At 37.3% G+C, this 19,563-nt stretch overlaps 1 protein-coding gene across 2 annotated transcripts in view; it reads right to left on the bottom strand.

Annotated features, from left to right (window-relative positions):
• PRPF6 (pre-mRNA processing factor 6) overlaps positions 1 to 10,843 on the bottom strand; it is a 75,367-nt gene extending 64,524 nt beyond the window's left edge. Inside the window, exons 1-3 of one of the 2 annotated variants that reach the window (XM_074210524.1) lie at positions 10,655 to 10,843; positions 8,959 to 9,127; positions 7,356 to 7,474 (exon numbers count right to left, since the gene is read on the bottom strand). In XM_074210524.1, the coding sequence (XP_074066625.1) occupies positions 7,356 to 7,474; positions 8,959 to 9,127; positions 10,655 to 10,725 (359 nt within the window). In that variant the 5' untranslated portion in view covers positions 10,726 to 10,843. Of the gene's footprint in view, positions 1 to 2,478; positions 2,612 to 7,355; positions 7,475 to 8,958; positions 9,128 to 10,654 lie in introns of those variants that run through there. The other variant, XM_074210525.1, reaches the window with a different exon arrangement.
• Between the last annotated feature and the right edge of the window lie 8,720 nt (positions 10,844 to 19,563).

The following is a 19,563-nucleotide window of genomic DNA, read 5'->3' as shown; positions in this document are numbered from 1 at the left end:
AATTTAAGCTTGTGTAATTCCAGACTTCTATGTGTAATACACATAAACTGTATACTGCATGTGCATATACACACATATGCATTTACATATATTTACATTTAAATAAACAATTTTAAAGCACTAAAATTATAAAATTGGGTAAGAAACTTGAAGATAAGGGCTTCAGAAATAAAGACAGGTTTGGATTTGAGAACAAGATTTGGATTTCTGGACAACAGCTTACAAAACAAGAATGACAGGTTCTTGATCAGAGATGAAGTACATAAAAGAAGAGTTGGTAAGAATGTATTTGCTCCAGATAAAACCACCATAACTAAGGTCAAAAGACATGTAGTAAATTGGGAAACAATTTTTGCAATTAGCATTTCTGATAAAGGACTCATTTCTAAAATATACAGAGAACTAAGTCAAATTTCCAAAACAAGCCATTCCCCAACTGACAAATGGTCAAAAGATATGCAAAGGCAATTTACACCTGAGGAAGTCAAAGCAATCCACAGACATATGAAAAATTGCTCCAAATCATTACTTATTAGAGAAATGCAAATTAAAGCATCTCTGAGATACCACCTCACACCTCTAAGCTGGCCAATATAACCAGAAAGGCTAATGATCAATGTTGGAAGGGATGCAGGAAATCTGGGACACTAATACATTGTTGGTGGAGCTGTGAACTCATCCAATCTTTCTGGAGAGCAATTTGGGATTATGCCCAAAGGGCAACAAAAATGTGTATACCCTTTGATCCAGCAATACCACTACTGGGTCTATACCCTGAAGAGATGATGAAAAAGGGTAAAAACATCACTTGTACAAAAATATTCATAGAAGCCCTGTTTGTGGTGGCAAGAAACTGGAAATTAAGTGAATGTCCTTCAATTGGGGAATGGCTTAACAAACTGTGGTATATTTATGTCATGGAATACTATTGTTCTATTAGAAACCAGGAGGGATGGGAATTCAGGGAAGCAAGGAAGGATTTGCAAGAACTGATGCTGAGTGAGATGAGCAGAACCAGAAAAACACTGTACAACCTAGCAACATGGGGAATATGATCAACCTTGATGGACTTGCTCATTCCATCAGTGCAACAACCAGGGACAATTCTGAGCTATCTGCAATGGAGAATACCATCTGTATCCAGAGAAATTATGGACTTTGAACAAAGACCAAAGACTATTACCTTCATATTAGAAGAAAAAAAACCATTATCTTATTATGTAATTTTACTATCTCATACTTTGTTTCTTCCTTAAGGACATTATTTCTCTGTCATCCCATTCAACTGAGATCAATGTATAGCCAATGTAAAGACTTACAGAATGCCTTCTGTGGAGGGGGGATGGTGGAAGGAAGGAAGCAAGAATGGGGGGGGGAACTGTAAAACAAAATCTTTCTAAAAAAAAATGCATTTGCTCGAAGTCCTACAAATAAACTTTTTAAAAAGAATTTTAGCCAAAAACAAAAGGGGAGGGAGAAATCTATCAGTTTATATCAACCAAAGCAAATGCCATAGAAAGTAGCTACAACATAGCATCCAGAAACTGAGAAGAAAAAAATCCAAGTAAAGTCAACAATAAAACCCATGTCTTTCAGTTCTCTATATACCTAAAGGCCTCTAGAGAGGCAGCATGGCATGGTTGACAAAGTACTGAATTGTAATCAGAAAGAACTTAATTTGAATTCCATCTGAGACATGTCCTAGTTATATGACTGTGGGCATTTAGCCTCTGTGAGCTTCAGTTTCCCCATTCAGAAAGAGTTAAGGCTGGTTAGAAAAATTAAAACAATAAAAATGAAAGAGTTTTTTTTTACGTACTGGGGAAAAGATGAAGATGAAAGGGCCATTGCTCAAGGAAAATGGGAAAACAACAAATTAATTTGCTTAACTTTTATTTTGTTTACTTTCTCTACCAATAAGAATGATCTTAGGACTGAAAGGACAAAGCAAAAATGACTAATAGGAAGTCCAAACCCATAATAAGGAGAGAGAAAACAATCAAATGTTTTCTTCAAGTCATCAAGACCAGATGAACTACAACTGGAAAAAAAAATTAATAATCAAAATTACCAAGCCACTCTAATCTCTCAAAACACTGTGTCACAATGACATTAGAAAACAAAAAAAAAAGGGAAAGTAGGCCAATGAGCTTGACTATTTCTGGAAAATTTCTAAATTATTATAGATATGGCAAACAAATATCTAAAAAGGGAAGAAGAGATCATAAAGAGACAGTTTGGCATCATGGAAAAATAAGTCATAGAACAAAAGAATGAATTGATCGCTATGTAATTAAAATGACTAAATCTGACCCTTAAAAAGAGTTGAGAAAAATGTATCTCCCCTCCTTTGTTGGAGTGGAGATTTATTTTATATCTGACAAATCTTCTAAAGTTATTAATTTTTACTTGACTGTTTAGGGTTCTTTCAATACACCACATCATCTGCAAGAAGTGAAAATTTTGTTAACACTTTACCTATGTTAGTTCTTTACATCAATTTCTTTTTTCTTATTTTATTGCTACAGTCAGCATTTCTAGTACTTTGCCAAATAGAAGTGGTAATAATGAACTTTCTTTCTTCACCCTTGAATTTATTGGAAAAGATTCTAGTTTATTTCTGTTGTAAATAATGGCAACTCTTGGTTTTAGATATCATTTATCATTGAATATTATTCAAATTTATTAATTTTTAGATACCATTTATCACTGAATATCATTCAATATTGTCATTTGAAGCAAGGTTCATTTTTCTTATGGTTTCCAATATTTGTAAAAGAAGTGGGTGTTGTATTGTTAAAAGCTCTTTCTATATCTATTGATTTTTGTTGATTTTGTTTTTAAGTACAGTAAAGTTCCTAGCTTTCATATTTTTTTTTTAGATTTTTTCAAGGCAATAGGGCTGAGTGGCTTTGAACCCAGGTACTCCTGACTCCAAGGCCGGTGCTCTGTCCACTGCACCACCTAGCCGCCCCTCTAGCTTTCATATTAAACCAATCCTAGTCATAGAATATAATCTTTGAGATAAAATGTCTTAGCTTTGTTAATATTTCATATTAAATCTTTTACATTTATATTCATTAGGGATATTAGTTTATAATTATCTTTCTTTTTTGATTCTCCCTGGTTTATATCAAGATCTTATCTCTGTCATATGAGGAATTTAGTGGGATTGCTTCTTTTGCTATTTCTTACCAAAAAATTATGTAACACTGGAATTAATTGTTCTTTGAATAGTTCTTAGAATTCATTTGTGAGGGGCAGCTAGGTGGTGCAGTGGATAGAGCACCAGACCAGTTCAAATCTGGCCTCAGACACATAGTAATTATCTAGCTGTGTGACCTTGGGCAAGTCCCTTTACTCCCACTGCCTTACAAAAAAAAACAAAAAGAATTCATTTGTGAAACCACCTGACCCTGAGGATTTTTCCTTTGGGAGTTCATTTATAGCTTTTGAGGACTTTTAAAAAAATGATGAAGAATGAAATGATCAGAACCAGAATGCAGTAACATTGTAAAAATAAAGCTGCAAGAACTATGATAAATACAACAACCATGTATAATTCTAGTGAACTTGTAATGAAACATGCTATTCATTAAAAGAAATGATGGATTTACAACATAGGATGAAGTTTACATATATATTTTACACAGCCAAAGAAGAAGTTTGTTTTATTTAATTATAGATATTTGTTAGAAGAAGTTTGTTTTTCTTTTCTTTTTTTAAATGGTGTACAAGGTGGAAGAGAGAAAAAAGATCTCTTTTAATTTTTAAAAAATATAGATTGGAGGATGCTACAGATATGAAATGTTGCATGAACTTTCAGATGAGGTCATTGTAAGATTAGTTTTACTTAACCACTGCTTTGTTACAAGAGACCTATCATTAAGTGGGCATTATCTCTTAATGTTTATAATATAAAAACAAAAGACATGAGAAAAGGAAGAGGGCATTATGAATGTGGAAAATGGCATATCCTGTCAGACACAGACTTAGTTTTGCTCAACTATTTTTTTCTTATTCTTTATAACAAAGAATATCTCACTAGTTAAAGGGGATGGGGCAGATCTAGTCAGAAATGAATATAAGTAAAAACAAAAAAGAAATAAAAAAATAACAAAATACCATAACATTTTCAAAAAACAAGTCACAAAGTCATAAATGTAATACTGGATGGAAACTCAAGAGACCATTTTCTGCCATTTTTCAACACCTAGAGTCTCTCTCCAATTGATGAATTCCTCTGTGAACCTGAATTTGAGGAAGCATCCATATCAGCCACCTTGATCTCTTCAAAGCTGGACCATAGGGCAGACCAGACTAACTGTAAACTTTAATCCCTATTGGTACCTTCTCTCTTCCCTGCTCCCTCCCTGACTTTTAAGTTCCTTATTATATGTCCTACCTCACTAGAATGAAAAATCCTTGAGGGCAAGGATCAATTTTCTTTTATACAGTATTTGCATTCCCTGAACTTAGCAAAGTACATAGCACATAAAAAAAACACTTAATAAAAGCACATGGGGTGGCTAGGTGGTATAGTGGATAGAGCACCAGTCCTGGAGTCAGGAGTACCTGAGTTCAAATCCAGCCTCAGACACTTAATAATTACCTAGCTGTGTGACCCTTGGGCAAGCCACTTAACCCCATTGCTTTGCAAAAACCTAAAAAATTAAATTAAATTAATAAAAAAATAAAAGCTCATCCATCTTTTTCAAATTGCTCCTTTTACAAATGAATAAACTGAGGCCCAGGGAGTCTGTTCCACTCATCCAAGGTCATAGAGGTAGCAGCAATACTAAGATTCAAGTGCAAGTCACGGTTTAGAAAGGACTGCTGAGTCCAACCTTCTCATTTTACAGATGATAACTATGAAGTTCAAGAAATATAAGTGGGTTGATCAAGGTCACACATATTGTAAACATCAGAGATAGCAATTAAATTCAGGGCATCTGACTCCAAATCCAATACTCTTTCCATTCAGTTGGTCTCTCAACTGCCAGGTTATGCTAGATTTAATGTAATTTCCTGGTTGGACTGGTATTTATAAATCAGGAGATTGTTGTAGACCTAATTACATAGATTTCAGCAACAATTTGAAAGTTTCTCATGTTACTCTTGTCTTCCACATAAAGATAAGGGCTAGATCATAATATACGTAAATCAGAAATGAACAGTCATATACAAAAAGAATAATCACTAACCATTCACTACAAATGTGGAATGAGGTCTCTTGAGAGCACCCCAGGAATTTGTCTTTAACCTTGGTTTAAAAATTTTTCATCGATGATTTGTTTAAAAGGCAAAGATGGCAAGTTTATCGAATTTGCAAATGAATCAAAGCTGTGAGGTATAGCTAATAGTGTATGACAAAGTCAGAATCCAAATTGATCTATAAAAGAAATGATGGGGGGCGGCTAGGTGGCGCAGTAGATAGAACACCGGCCTTGGAGTAAGGAGTATCTAGGTTCAAATCTGGCCTCAGACACTTAATAATTACCTAGCTGTGTGGCCTTGGGCAAGCCACTTAACCCCACTGCCTTGCAAAAAAAAAAAAAGAAATGTTGGACTGAATCTAATAAAACAGAAGTTTGAACAAGTTCAAAGAACTTTAAGAAGCAAAAACAAAAAAAAAAAAACAGTATAAGACAGAAAAGGTTTGGCTATAAATAAAGTGGTCTGCAAGATCACAAGGAAAGCAGAAGGCTGGGAAACAATTTTTGTAGCCAGTGTTTCTGATAAGGTCTTGTTTCTAAAATATACAGAGAACTGAATCAAATTTATAATACAAGTCATTACCCAATTGAAAAATGATCATAGGATATGAATGGGAAGCTTTCGGGAATTAAAGCAATCTATGGTCATATGAAAAAATGATCTAAATCACTACTGAGTGAAGAAAATGCAAATTAAAGCAACTGAGATACCACCTCACTCAGATTGGCCAATATTACCAAAAAGGAAAATTTTCAATGTTGGAAGGAATGTGGGAAAGCTGAGACCCTAATGCACTTTTTGGTAGAGCGTGAACTGATCCAACTATCCTGGAGAGCAATATAGACCGATGCCTAAAGGGCTATGAACTTATGCATATCCCTTAATCCAACAATATCACTTTTGGGTCTATATCCCAAAGAGATCATTAAAAAGAGAAAAGGGCTCATAAGTACAAAAATATTCATAGCAGTTCTTTCAGTGGTGGTAAAGAATTGAAAACTGAAAACTGATTGCCCATCATTTGGGGAAAGGCTGAACAAGTTGTGGTATTTGAATGTAATGAAATACAATTGTGTTCTAAATGATGAGAAGGCAGATTTCAGAATAAAACTGAAAAGATTTATATGAACTAATGCTGAGTGAACAGAACACTATACATAGTAACAGCAACATTGTGCAATGATCATCTATGATACTTAGCTCTTCTTCCAAAAGACTTGCAATGGAAAATGCCAACCACTTTCAGAAAAAGAACTATGGAATCTGAATGCAGATCGAAGCATACTAATTTCATTTTTTTGTTTTTTTTTCTTTCTTATGGTTTTCCCCCTTTTGTTCTTATACTTCTTTCTCAACATGACATATGGAAATATGAATAACATGATTGTACATGAATAGCCTGTATCAGATAGTTTGCTGTCTTAGGGGGTATGGGGAAAAGGAAGGAAAAAAGGGAGAAAAATATGGAAATCAAAATCTTACAAAAAATGAAAACTATCTTTATACGTAACTGGAAAAAATACTATTAAGCAAAAAAAAAAAATTCAAAAAAAAAGCTCCTCCACCAAAAAAAAAAAGTTGGTCTAAAAGAAATCTAGTTTTAATGGACCACAAGTTCAAAAAGTCAACAGTGTGGTAGGTCAATCAAAACGACTAATGCCATCTTATAGGAGATGTTATCACCTTAAGGATTAGAAAAGTGACAAATTTAGTCAGATAACATTTGCATTTACTTACTTTAGTGATATGAAAACTGAGGCATACTTGTTGAAAAATATCAATGTGAATTTTTGGTATAAACAGGTACAGAGCTCAAGACGTTCTGACTCCACTACTCAAGTTCCAAGATCATAATGTGATTTTGGTGAGTTTCCTACGAGCATTCTTAAAAAAAGTGAAAGCAGAAATACATTCAAAGGACCACCTCTGATCCTTCCCATGTGACTTTAAGCATATCACTTAACTTCTCTCAGTCTCAATTTCTTCATCTGTTAAAAAGTAAAGAGGTTGGACTAGATGGCCCCTTAAGTCCCTGCCAGTTCTAGATTTGTGATCCAACCAAATACTACCAGTCTACAAATCTTGCTATTCTCAGAAATTAAATAAAGAAAAAAGTATGAAGCAAAAGTTATCATTACCTTCTTTCTTTTCTTCTTTCATCCATCCTTTTGTCCAATGCAGCATAAATAGCATCTGCTTCCTCATCATCTTTTTCATAAGGACCACTTGAGAAAAGACTTCCAGCATAACCATTAAACTAAGATCCAAATAAATAATTTCTAAATTAATTTACTCCTTTAACATAAACATTAACAGAAATAAGGATTAAACCCTTGTCAACATAAGCCTAAATTTCTATTCTATTTAAAGAATAAAACCTTAATTTGGGAAGTATTGCTTTACAATTATAAATCACAAAATACCACAATCTCAAACTCAAAAGCACAGGGTACTGAGAGAGTAATAAAAAACATATGGGGGGGCGGCTAGGTGGCGCAGTGGATAAAGCACCGGCCCTGGAGTCAGGAGTACCTGGGTTCAAATCCGGTCTCAGACACTTAATAATTACCTAGCTGTGTGGTCTTGGGCAAGCCACTTAACCCCATTTGCCTTGCAAAAAAAAACCCTAAAAAAAAAAATATGGAAAGTTTAAGTAGGTCAGATGTATTTAATTATTGATGACTTATGTTCAAATAGTTGTGTAAAAAAAATGTTGTCAAATACACACAACTGGAAAAAAAGGTGGAGTGGTCAAATTTTAAGAAAAAAGAACAATAGATGTACTGTTCAGTAGTGAATTGGTACCCAAGAAATACTCAAAGAAAAAGAGGATCCAGAGTATTGAAGAGATACTCCAGAGAGAAGTTTAATATTAAGATCACAAGATAGAAATAGAGTGAGTGTAATCAGATGAAGGAAGGGTGTATCTAGAGGAAATTATGGATTCTTTACTAATCAGAAGCACTATCAGTGCAAAAATATAACAAATAAAAAAATCAGCAACCAAACTAGTCAATTTTCATTATTATTCACATTGAATACAAAATGCCCTTGGTCTCAAGGAACAGATACAGATATGAAAACACATCTCCTTTCTTTGCAAAGGGGACTACCAGAATAGTGATATCCTAGTGAGTTTTACTCAACTTTCTACTCCTCTTTTTTATTATTTATTATATGGGATAGTTCAGGATAGGATGGAAGAAAACATTGAGAAATTCAGATAATATAAAACAAAATATATTAATTTTTTAAAAAGTCAAGATGCTACATTAATGCAAACAATATTCTTGCTGTTTACCTGTTATTCTGGTATAGTAGAAAACATAAATGATCTCTTATTTTTAGGTTTTTGTTTTTTGGGGGTTTTCTGCAAGGCAAATGGGATTAAGTGGCTTGCCCAAGACCACACAGCTAGGTAATTATTAACTGTCTGAGACCGGATTTGAACCCAGGTACTCCTGACTCCAGAGCCAGTGCTTTATCCGCTGCACCACCTAGCCACCCCAAAGATCTCTTTTGTAAAGAGAAAAAAGCTATACAAACATTTCAATTTATTCTTATCCTTTCTCACTTCATGGTTTCATAAATAGCTAAAACATAAAAAAGAAAAAATCAGCTACCTAAAGTACTCTCTCGCACTGGTACAGTGGCTTAACAGCAAGGGGAGCTTAGAAAGTCTCTGTTCCTAGGTAAGAGTTATCAAAAAAAATTCATGAAAGATCCAATATATATTATCACCTCATCATAGTTAGTGTCATTCAGATCTTCATCATCATCATCTGCAGCCTGGTTTTTCTTCATCTGGTCCCCTACAGTCCTCTTGCCTGGAGGAGCATGTCGATCATCTACTGGGTCATTAGCATCACGAGCAGGCCCAATATCTGACCGAGTAGTGAAACCAGTGGCTCTGTAGAAAATGGCACGGATTCAGTTACTCATGTATGATCACTTAACCAATGTCTAAGAGGTTTGTTTGATATCAAAATATAACACATATACAGAGATTTAAAGTTTGCAAAGTGATTTACATGTTGTCTCATTTCAGACCCAAAATAACCCTTAGAGGTAAGTACATCTATTACTGTTTCCATTTTATATGTAGAGAACTTATGGTTCAGAAAGATTAAGTGGAGGCAGCTAGGTGGCACAGTAGACAGAGCACCGGCCCTGGAGTCAGGAGGACTTGAATTCAAATCTAGCCTCAAACACTTATCCCCATTGCCTTGCAAAAATTAAAAAAAAAAATTAAGTGATTTGTATGGTTACATATTTATTAAGTAAGAATCCAAGTGCAGCCTCTATACACAAAGCCAAATTACTTCTGAATAGATTTCAATCAAGTCAAAAAGTACTTATTAAGCATCTAACATGTTTTGGGATGCTGAGGGATACATAAATAGGCAAAAAATAATCCCCCCCCCACAAGGAGCATACAAGAAAGATAGAAACATGCAAAGTTAAACACATGGGACAAAATCTGAGAGGGAAAGCACTAATATTCGGGGAGGGGAGGAGGGGAAGGAATTTTAAAATGTCATGGAGCTACTTCAATGAAGATAAGTAAATAATCATTGCTATGTTCTCAAAACAGAACTTAAATGCTATAAACTGTACAGGAAGATGAAACTTCTGATCTACTTTTGAAAGGATAGTGCCATTCAGTATTTTTTTTTCCTCCTAACTGAATAAATTATTCAGGCAGAGGAGAAAATGGAATGAAAACGGGAAAGATGAGCTATAGGTGGGAAGATGAAAGTGAGAGGAAAGGGAGGGAAACAGACAGAATGAGATATTACAATCTGCCCATTTCAGGGTCAAGAAACTGAGCTTGAATGAATGGCACCGGGAAAAAGCCCTGGGCTGCATTAGGAATCGTGAAGTTGAAAAACCCTTGCAGTGCCATTTAGTGGTCTAAGGTGGCAAATCGGCTAACTCCCTAAACTCCAGTTTATACAACTTGTAAAACGTAGTTTTGATGCGTGCTTGCAGCAAGTCACTTCAGAGTCGCAAGAAAAAATCCTTTGCAAAGCCTGAAACATAATGGAAATATAGTTTGAACTACAGAAAGTATTGTCATGAGACGACTCTTATTTGGGGAAGATGGATAAGAAGAGCGGACAGAAGTTTAAGTCCTGCGGGGAAATCTGACAAGAGGTGAGAGGGAGATGGGAGAGGAATAGGGTGAGACAGAGAGGGGCAGAGGAAAGCGAGGAGGGAGGGGAAGGTCAAGGGGGGAGTGAATCTGTGTTTTGTAGTTTTAGAGATTGGCCCTCCCCAGAGCAGCCTCCAAAGCTGCCCCCTCCCCCACGCCGAGGACGGGGAGGGCAACAACAAGAAGGCGGGGAAGGGATGAGGAGGAACACCGCTTCCGTGGGCCCAGGGCCGCCTCGCTCCAGGTCGGACCCGGCCTCACTCCGCTACAGCTCCCACTCACCCTCGACCCAGCCCCGGCACGTAGCCAAGGGGCGCGGGCATTCCCAAGAACGGCTTCTTCTTCTTGTTCATGGTGACGGCTGAAAACGGGAAGATAGGCGGACCACCACGGAAGCGGAGGAGACCCCTGGCTCGCTCCTCCGAGACTGAGACGTCCCAGACGCGCGAGCCCGAGCAGGCGGAAGTGCGTCACCCGAAACCCGGAAGTAAAAGGCGTCTCCGTTGCGACGCCCCACCCCGCCTCTTCCTCTCTGGAAGTTAACAGGAAGCGCTTTTCCCTAATTCTTCCGGCTCGACGCTGTCAAAATGGCGTAGTCCCTGATGATGAGTGTCTACGCATGCGTAGAACTTTTTGCGCTAGGGATCTCGCCGTAGGAATGTGAATGCGGGAGCATCCTTTGGGCACATGCGCACAAGTTCGCACCTTCAGCCACTACAGGCGCACTACACGCAGCGGAAACACTCAAAGATGCCAAGTCGTGGACAGACACAAGCAGACACAATTCAGGTCGTTCATCCAGCATTTATTTAGCACCTGCTAAAATCTGCCAGGTATCCTGCTAGAACCTGGGCCTATGATGATAAAAAAGAAATTATGTCTGCCCTGGGAAACCATAGGCACACAGATGAATAAATACGATAGCGGGTAGCACTAGGGGTCCAGAAAAGTCTTTGGTTAGGAGATTATACTAGAGCTATGGTACTGTGACAGGAAAATGAAAGTGGCCGAGGATTCCAGAAATCAAAGGCGAGAGAAAAGCTTAAGTGTCTGCAACAGCCCGCTTAAAGACAAGAAGATAGGACATGGATTTCAGAGGAGTGAAGTGGGCCCGTTGGGCTGAAAGGGAGGATTTGTAAGCAGTACTAATGTCTGGAAAAGGAATCTGAGGCTAGATTTTGAAGAGCTTCGCACAGGGCACTTTGTGAATCCACCTGAAAGGATTATGGTGCCTTCAGCAATAGTGTGGAAGTTAAGAAGGGTGGGTTAGAAGGAAGATGATGAAATTCTGTTGTGAACATGTCGAGTGTAAGCTAGGCAAGCAAGTAAAAATGTCCATCAGCGAGTTGGTGATGTAAGGTTGGAACTGAAGAAAGATGTGGGCTAGATATGTAGATTCAGAGATGATATTTGAATCCATGAGAAGCTGATGAAATCACCTACAAGAGCATCTTTTAGCCTAGGAACGAGGAGGTTGGGTTTTTTAGAATATTTTGATTATAACTTCACTACAATGGTTTTACTTTGCAATCTTATGTATTTTATATTATATATTCAAAATACACATATGTAATAGCACATTATATATTCAAAAATATTATTCTGAGATTGGATCTGTGCTCTATCCACTGTACTACCTAGCTGCTGAACCCTCTTGTGTTACAATTATTATGGTATTCAATCCTCACAAGAGCCTTGAGCTACTGGCAGAGGGAATGAAGAGAAAGTGGAGAATTTTGCTGTTATTTACTTAGTTCAGTCATGTCCAACTCTTCAAGACACCATTTGGAGTTTTCTTGACAAAGACAATGGAGTAGTTTTGTCATTTTCTTCTCTAGCTCATCTGGCAAACAGGGCTAAGTGACATACCCAGGGTCACCCAGATAGTAAGTATCTGAGTTCAGATTTTATCTCAGGAAGGTGATGAAGGCCTGTCATTCTACCTACTGTGCCTCCTAGCAGCCCTGCTTTTCATATGCAATTATGCTCTTCAAGCATCTGAACTTTTCTAAGATGTTAATCTTGCATTTAAGGCATTTAACATTACATTTCTCTCTCTCTTCATTCCTCCTTACCTTTCAACTTTGCTAAAACCTCACTCAGGCACATATTTATACCTCAGTTGTCATATATTTTGAGGAATATTGTAAAACTTTGAGGTATGTCCTAGCTTTCAAGGAATTTATTGTCTAAGAGGGGAGAAAACATACAAACAAAAACAAAACACAAACTATGTACAAGATAAATAGGAACTAACAAAGGGGAAACACAGGAATTAAGATGGGGTTAGGAAAGATTACTTGTAGAAGGTAGGATTTTAATTGAGATTTAAAGAAAGTCAGGGAAGACAGTAGTTGGAGTAGAGAAAGAGCATTCTATACATGGAGGACAACCAGAGAAAGTGGCTAAAGCTCAAAGATGGAGTATCTTATTTATGAAACAGGTAGGAGGCCAGTATCACTGGACTGAAGAATATGTGTTGGAGAATAAAGTATAAGAAAACTGGAAAAATAAGAGAGGGGGGTTAAGTTATAAAGGGCTTTGAATGCTAAATAGAGCATTTTGTATTTGATTTTGGAGGTGATAGGGAACCATTAGAGCGTATTGAATTTGAGGAGAGGGATCTGATCAGTCCTATACTTTAGGAAAAGCACTTTAGTGGCTATGCATTGGAATTTAGGGAGAGATCTGAGACAGACAGACCCAGCAACAGACTACTGAAATATTCCAGGTTTGAGGTTATAAGGATCTGTACTAGAATGATGGCAGTGGCAGAGGAGAGAAGGGGGCATATTGGAGAAATGTCACAAAAGTGAAATCTAAGCACTGTCAATAGATTGGACATGGGAGGAAGAGAAGGGGCTGAGATCACAAGGAATCCAGGATAACTTCTAGGTAATGATCCTGAGGAAACTGAGAAGATAGTCTTGTCCTCTGAAGTAATAAGGAAATTAGGAAATAGGGAGTGTATGGGGGAAAAATAATGAGTTCCATTTTGCAAGTATTGAATTTAAGATAAATCTATTGGACATCATTTGGAATTTTCTGAAAAGCAGTTGAAGTGAAATTAGAAGTCAGTTAGGAAAATTTGAAAATCATCAACATGGAAAAGGACCTGGAGTCAGGAAGATACATCTCCCTCAATTTAAATCTAGCTTCAGACATTTACTATCTGTGTGACTCTGGGCAAGTCACTTAGTCCTGTTTGCCTTAGTTTCTTCATCTGTAGAATGAACCACAGAAGGAAATGGCAAACTAATCCATTATTTTTACCAAGAAAACTCCAACTGGGGTCAGGAAGAGTTCAACACAACTGAACAACAATGGATTTATTGTTTTGTTGATTATCTAAGCTTAAGAAAAGGGTGAAGAAAATGATAATAATGCCGATTAAACTTAAAAGTGTCACCTGCTTTTAAGGACTGGGTGTTAAACATTTACCAGCATATCTCTAGATCAAAGGCACACCTAATACATGTAGATGTGCATACATAGGAATCCCTGAGACTTACTCCTAAGAGAAGACTTGATAGTTTCTCTATATGGACATCACAGTTATTTTCAAAGGCTCCCCTTCTCAGCCCAGCCCTAGACAGAGAGCTGAGGAGGTGAGAAGGAAAGAGACATTCATAGCCCAAGCAGAGGAAAGATTCCAGGAGACTGGCTGAAGCTCAACTTCAGTTGGATGAGGTTGGGTTTGCAGGGGCTGATACAGAGCTTATTCCCTTCTCAGGGTCACCTTGACTTTAGAAACCACTGTTAGATGGATCCTGTGACATATATGAACCTCCACTTCTGTCCTAAAACATTCAGCAGTGGGAGGAAGACTAGACTGAGGTCATTCAGTATGGTATAATGGATGTCTCAGCCATAGGGCTTCAGAACCAGTAGAAGATAAAGAGAAAATTATCAGAATCTGAGGGCAAAATCTCCTGACTTCCCCCACACTTTCTCATATTCCACTTTCTTGCTCCTGTACATATGAAAGTATCTCTGTACCCACCAGCATGCTTTTCTCTTAGAACCTCCTGACCTAGACTTGGGACATGCATATAACTCATGTGACTATCAATCCACCTATCTGGAAGATCATACAGAAAGTATCCCAAATAACTTATTAGCTATGGAGTTCTGAGGAAGGTAGAGAGCCTGAGGCTAGGAACTTTTCCTCTTATACCACCATTGTCACCCAGGAATGTGCTAGTAAATGCTTAAAAAAACAGATCTCTAGAAAAATGGACATAGAGCAAACTTTTAAGTTTAATCTACATCTAACAATTAGTTTCTCCATCCCTTTGTTAAGTCTAGACAATTTACAAAGCAATAGATCAAACCCTGATTGGTAACACTGGTCAATTTATGAGATGAAATGCTCACACAGAAAATTTAACATTCAGCTCTCCCAAGCAGGTTAAACAGCCTCTGGCATACTGCTGCCACTCATTCCTCTAACCCTCAGGAGTCCCACCCTCCCATAGGGTGACTTGTGGAAGTGGGCAGGGCTGAATAGTCTCCTAGGACCTGGCAGGCATCACCTCTTTGTTGCTTTCCCTGGCAAAGAACTGGCAGAAACTGGTGGGCATGTTTAGGCAACAGGAAGGGGAGATAGCCTCCTCCTGGCTGTGGGAGCATATGGGTGTGGCAGCAGCCCTCCGGGCAAAGCCATGGGGTCATAGAATAGGAATGAGACTAAAACATATGGAGCCAGAACCCTAGAAAGAGAGAATATCTTCTAAGAAAGATCAGGCTACAAGTCACTGCAAGGAAACTGATCTTGGGAGGAAGCCCTGGGATCAGATAAGGAAGGACTGTTCTCACCCAAGGCTCTTAAAACAGGACTGAGGCAGAAATCAAAGAAGGAAATAGAATAGTAGCCCCCAAATTGTGCCAGCCAAGCCTTCCTTTGTTGAGAGATTTAGACTATATATTCTGAAGATCCTGAATGATATGCTATTTTCCTTTGTATCTGCATCACTGATTTAACAAAACTTCTTTTGAAAAATCCAGGCCTTCTCTTTTTTGTTGTTGTTCTTACAAGGCAATGGGGTTAAATGACTTGCCCAAGATCACACAGCTAGGTAATTATTAAGTGTCTTAGGTCAAATTTGAACTCAGGTCCTCTTGACTCCAAGGCCAGTGCTCTATATCCACTACACCACCTATCTGCCCCTTTTTAGTTTTTTTGTTCAGGCCTTCTCTTTACAGCATACAGCTTAGGACAGTAATTCTCAGGAGGGTCCATTGGATCAAAACCATTTTTGTAATTATATGAAGACATTTTAATTTATAATATAATAAATACCATCATATAACTTCATATGAACTAAAGTTCTTTAGAATAAATGCAATAATTTTTAAGAGTTACTGTAAAGATTCCCCAATTCATAAATGATCAAAGATACAGGCAGTTTTCAGAGGAAGAAATTAAAGTTATCTATACTAATTTGAAACAAGTTCTTAATCATTATTGATTAGAAAAATGTAAATTAAAACAACTCTGAGCAACTAGAGTTGGCTATAAGATTAGCTAATGTGGCAAAAAAAAAGGAAAATGATCAATGTTGCAGAGGATATGGGAAAACTGGGACACTAATACATGTTTGGTGGAGTTATGAATTGATCTAACCATTCTGGAGAGCAATTTGGAACTATGCCCAAAAGGCTCTGCTCATACCCTTTGATACAGTAATACCATTACTAGTTCTATATTTCAAAGAGATCATAAAAAAAGGGGAAAAGGCCCACAGGTACAAAAATATTTATAGGAGTCCTTTTGTAAGAATCATGAGCAGGGGCAGCTAGGTGGCACAGTGGATAGAGCACCAGCCCTGGAGTCAGGAGTACCTGAGTTCAAATCCTGCCTCAGACACTTAAAAAAATTACCTTAGCTGTGTGGCCTTGGGCAAGCCACTTAGCCTCATTTGCCTTGCAAAAACTAAAAAAAAAAAAAAAAGAATCATGAGCAACCAGATTTTAGAAAAGCTGGTAAAGACTTGATGACTATGAAATGATGCTGAGTGAAGTGAGCAAAACCAGTAGAACATTGTACACATAAATAGCAACATTATGAGATGATCAACTATGATGGACTCAGTTCCTCTCAGCAGTTCAGTGATCAAAGACAATTCTGAAAGACTTATGATGGAATATACCATCCATATCTAGAGAAAAATATGGAATATGCATGTAGACCAAAGTATACTATTTTCACTTTTTAAAACTTTTTTATGGTTTTTTTTCCCCTTAAGTTCTGATTCTCCTTTCACAATATATATAAATTGGAAATAAGTTTTAAACATGATTATACATGTAAAACCTATATCATATTACTCATTGTCATGGGAAAGGGGAGGGAAAGGAGAGAGGGCAGAAAAATGTGAAATTCAAAAGCTTACAGAAAGATGCATTTGCATGTATGTATATATATATATATTTTTTTTTTCGTGAAAAAATAAAACAAAATTTTAAAAAAAGGAGTTTTTTTAAAGAAACACAAAAGTTTGAGAACAGATCAGTATTTGATAAACTACACTTAGGTTAAAGGAACTTGAAGGATCTGCGCCCCCTGGAGGTTTATATTGTGCTTTAGTCCTTCCCTCATAGGAATGACCTAGATATCTGATTGTGAACCTCTAATTTATCTAAATCAAAATTTGGGGAATCCTATACACAAGTGAGATTTAGATAGCCTTATTCTCCCTCAAATAATCACAGAGTTCTCTCAGAGCTGGGTCATATTTAGGATTGATTGAACTACTCTTCAATCTTTTTGGTTTTTATCCAAAGGAATTATAGTTTCTTGGATGCACAGGACATCTGAAATAATCTTGAGTAGGAGAGAATATCATGAATCTCCAGAGTCCATGAGGAAAATCTTAGCATCATTAAATTCAGAAATTCAAAGGAAGAGCAAGGACAGCTTTATCTGTATATTTATATCCCCAGTGTTTCTAATGGTTGGCAGATAGGCAATTAATAAAGGCTCATTAATTGGTTGATAAGATACCCTCCTAGTTCTGCCTGAAGTAGTGAGACAGTCCATACCTTTAAGAATTTTAAAGATTTAAAAATTACCTTTAGATCTTCAAACTCAGGAAGTCTGGGATACCCCAAGGAAGATGTGGTTTGACGCCCAGCTCCTATCCTCCTTAAGATATCTCAATTATCCTAAGCATCTGGAACTTTTCTTTTGACCAAAACTACCTGAGTTCAGTCTCTACTTCTCCATTTCCCTCAGTCCTTGTATTGTCTTTAAATAGTTTGTGGAACTGCTGGATCTATAGCCTGAAGAGATTATGAAAAAGGGCAAAAACATTACTTGTACAAAAATATTGATAGCAGCCCTGTTTGTGGTGGCAAAGAATTGGAAATTAAATGAATGTCCTTCAACTGGGGAATGGCTTAACAAACTATGGTATATGCATGTCATGGAACAATATTGTTCTTTTGGAAACCAGGAGGGATGGGAATTCAGGGAAGCATGGAAAGATTTGCATCAACTGATGCTGAGCAAGATGAGCAGAACCAGAAAAACATTGTACACCCTAACAGCAACATGGGGGTGATGATCAACCTTGAGGGACTTGCTCATTCCATCAGTGCAACAATCAGGGACAATTTTGGGTTTTCTGTGACGGAGTATGTCACCTGTGTCCAGAGAAAGAATTGTGGAGTTTAAACAAAGACCAAAGACTATAACCTTTAATTTAGGGGGGGAAAGTTATCTTATTGTGTAATTTTGCTATCTCTTATACTTTATTTTTCTTCCTTAAGGATATGATTTCTCTCTTATCACATTCAACTTATTCTTTTTTTGGGGGTTTTTGCAAGGCAAATGGGGTTAAGTGGCTTGCCCAAGGCCACATAGCTAGGTAATTATTAAGTGTTTGAGATCGGATTTGAACCCAGGTACTCCTGACTCCAAAGGCAGTGCTTTATCCACTATGCCACCTAGCCGCCCCCACATTCAACTTAGATCAATGTATACCATGAAAACAATGTAAAGACTAACAGACTGCTTTCTTTGGGGGGGGGGGACAAGAATTGGGGGAAAATTGTGAAACTCAAAATAAATAAAATCTTTCTTAAAAAGAATAGTTTGTGGAAGAGACCTGCCCCTGATTTGGGAATCTGATTGCCTGACCCCACCCCCCAAAACCAAGTAAAATCCCATTCAGAATTCATACCCTTGGGCTTAGAAGAACCACTAAGAAATAGGGAACTAAATTGAAGGACTGAGGCTTAACTTACTTGCCTCAAATCACACAATTTAGTATCAGCACTAAGGACTTAATTGAAAGCAGGCCTTTTCACTTCATCTAATATTCATTTCATGATATGTATGTATCACTTTCATCTTTTCTAAAGATCCAGATGGGTTACCAGAGATGTTCAGCCAAAGAGAGAACTCATTTTTGTATAGAATATTAAAGTTTCCAGAGTGCTTCCTTCACACTGACCCTATAAAGGAGTTAATTTAACTATGCATTACAAATGATCTTTAGTAAACTCCAATAACTTCCTATTGCCTCCAGGAATAAATGCAAAATACTGTCTGGCATTCAAAACCCTTCATAACCTAGCCCTGACCCCCAGTCTTCCTACACCTTACTCCCCACACATATTCTTTGATCCAGTGATGCTGATCTCCTGGCTATTCCATGAAGAGACTTTTCATGCCTTAGTTCTGGACATTCTCTCATGACTGGAACTCTCTTTTTACTCCTCCCCAGCTAAAATCCACCTCCCACAGGAAACCTTCCCCAACCCCTCTTAATTCCAGTGCCTTTCTTATTTTAATTATTTTTATTATAACCCTGTATATAGCTTGGTTTGTCTATATTTGTTTACATATTTTCTACCCCCTCCCATTAGATTGTGAAGTCCTTGCAGGGAGGGACTATCTTTTGCCTCTTTTTTGCATCTTCATTGACTGACACTTGGTAGGAATTTATTAGATGTTTGAATTGAATTGAATATGAGAAAAGTAAGCATCAGAGAGGTTGAGTGACTTGTACCCACTTGCACAGTAAATTGGATTACCCAAAGTCAGACAATCAGAATTTGGATCCATATTCTCTAATTCCAACATGCCTTCCTCTATATGACAAAGAAGAAACTACTTTTCTCCTGCCTTTTTTATCATTCTTACTCTTTGGTGGTCTTCACTTCAAAGGAAGGAGAGAAAAAAA

The sequence above is a fragment of the Macrotis lagotis genome, chromosome 1, assembly GCF_037893015.1.
Source record: "Macrotis lagotis isolate mMagLag1 chromosome 1, bilby.v1.9.chrom.fasta, whole genome shotgun sequence".
Taxonomy (NCBI): domain Eukaryota; kingdom Metazoa; phylum Chordata; class Mammalia; order Peramelemorphia; family Peramelidae; genus Macrotis; species Macrotis lagotis.
This window is presented reverse-complemented; position numbering and strand designations above follow the sequence as displayed.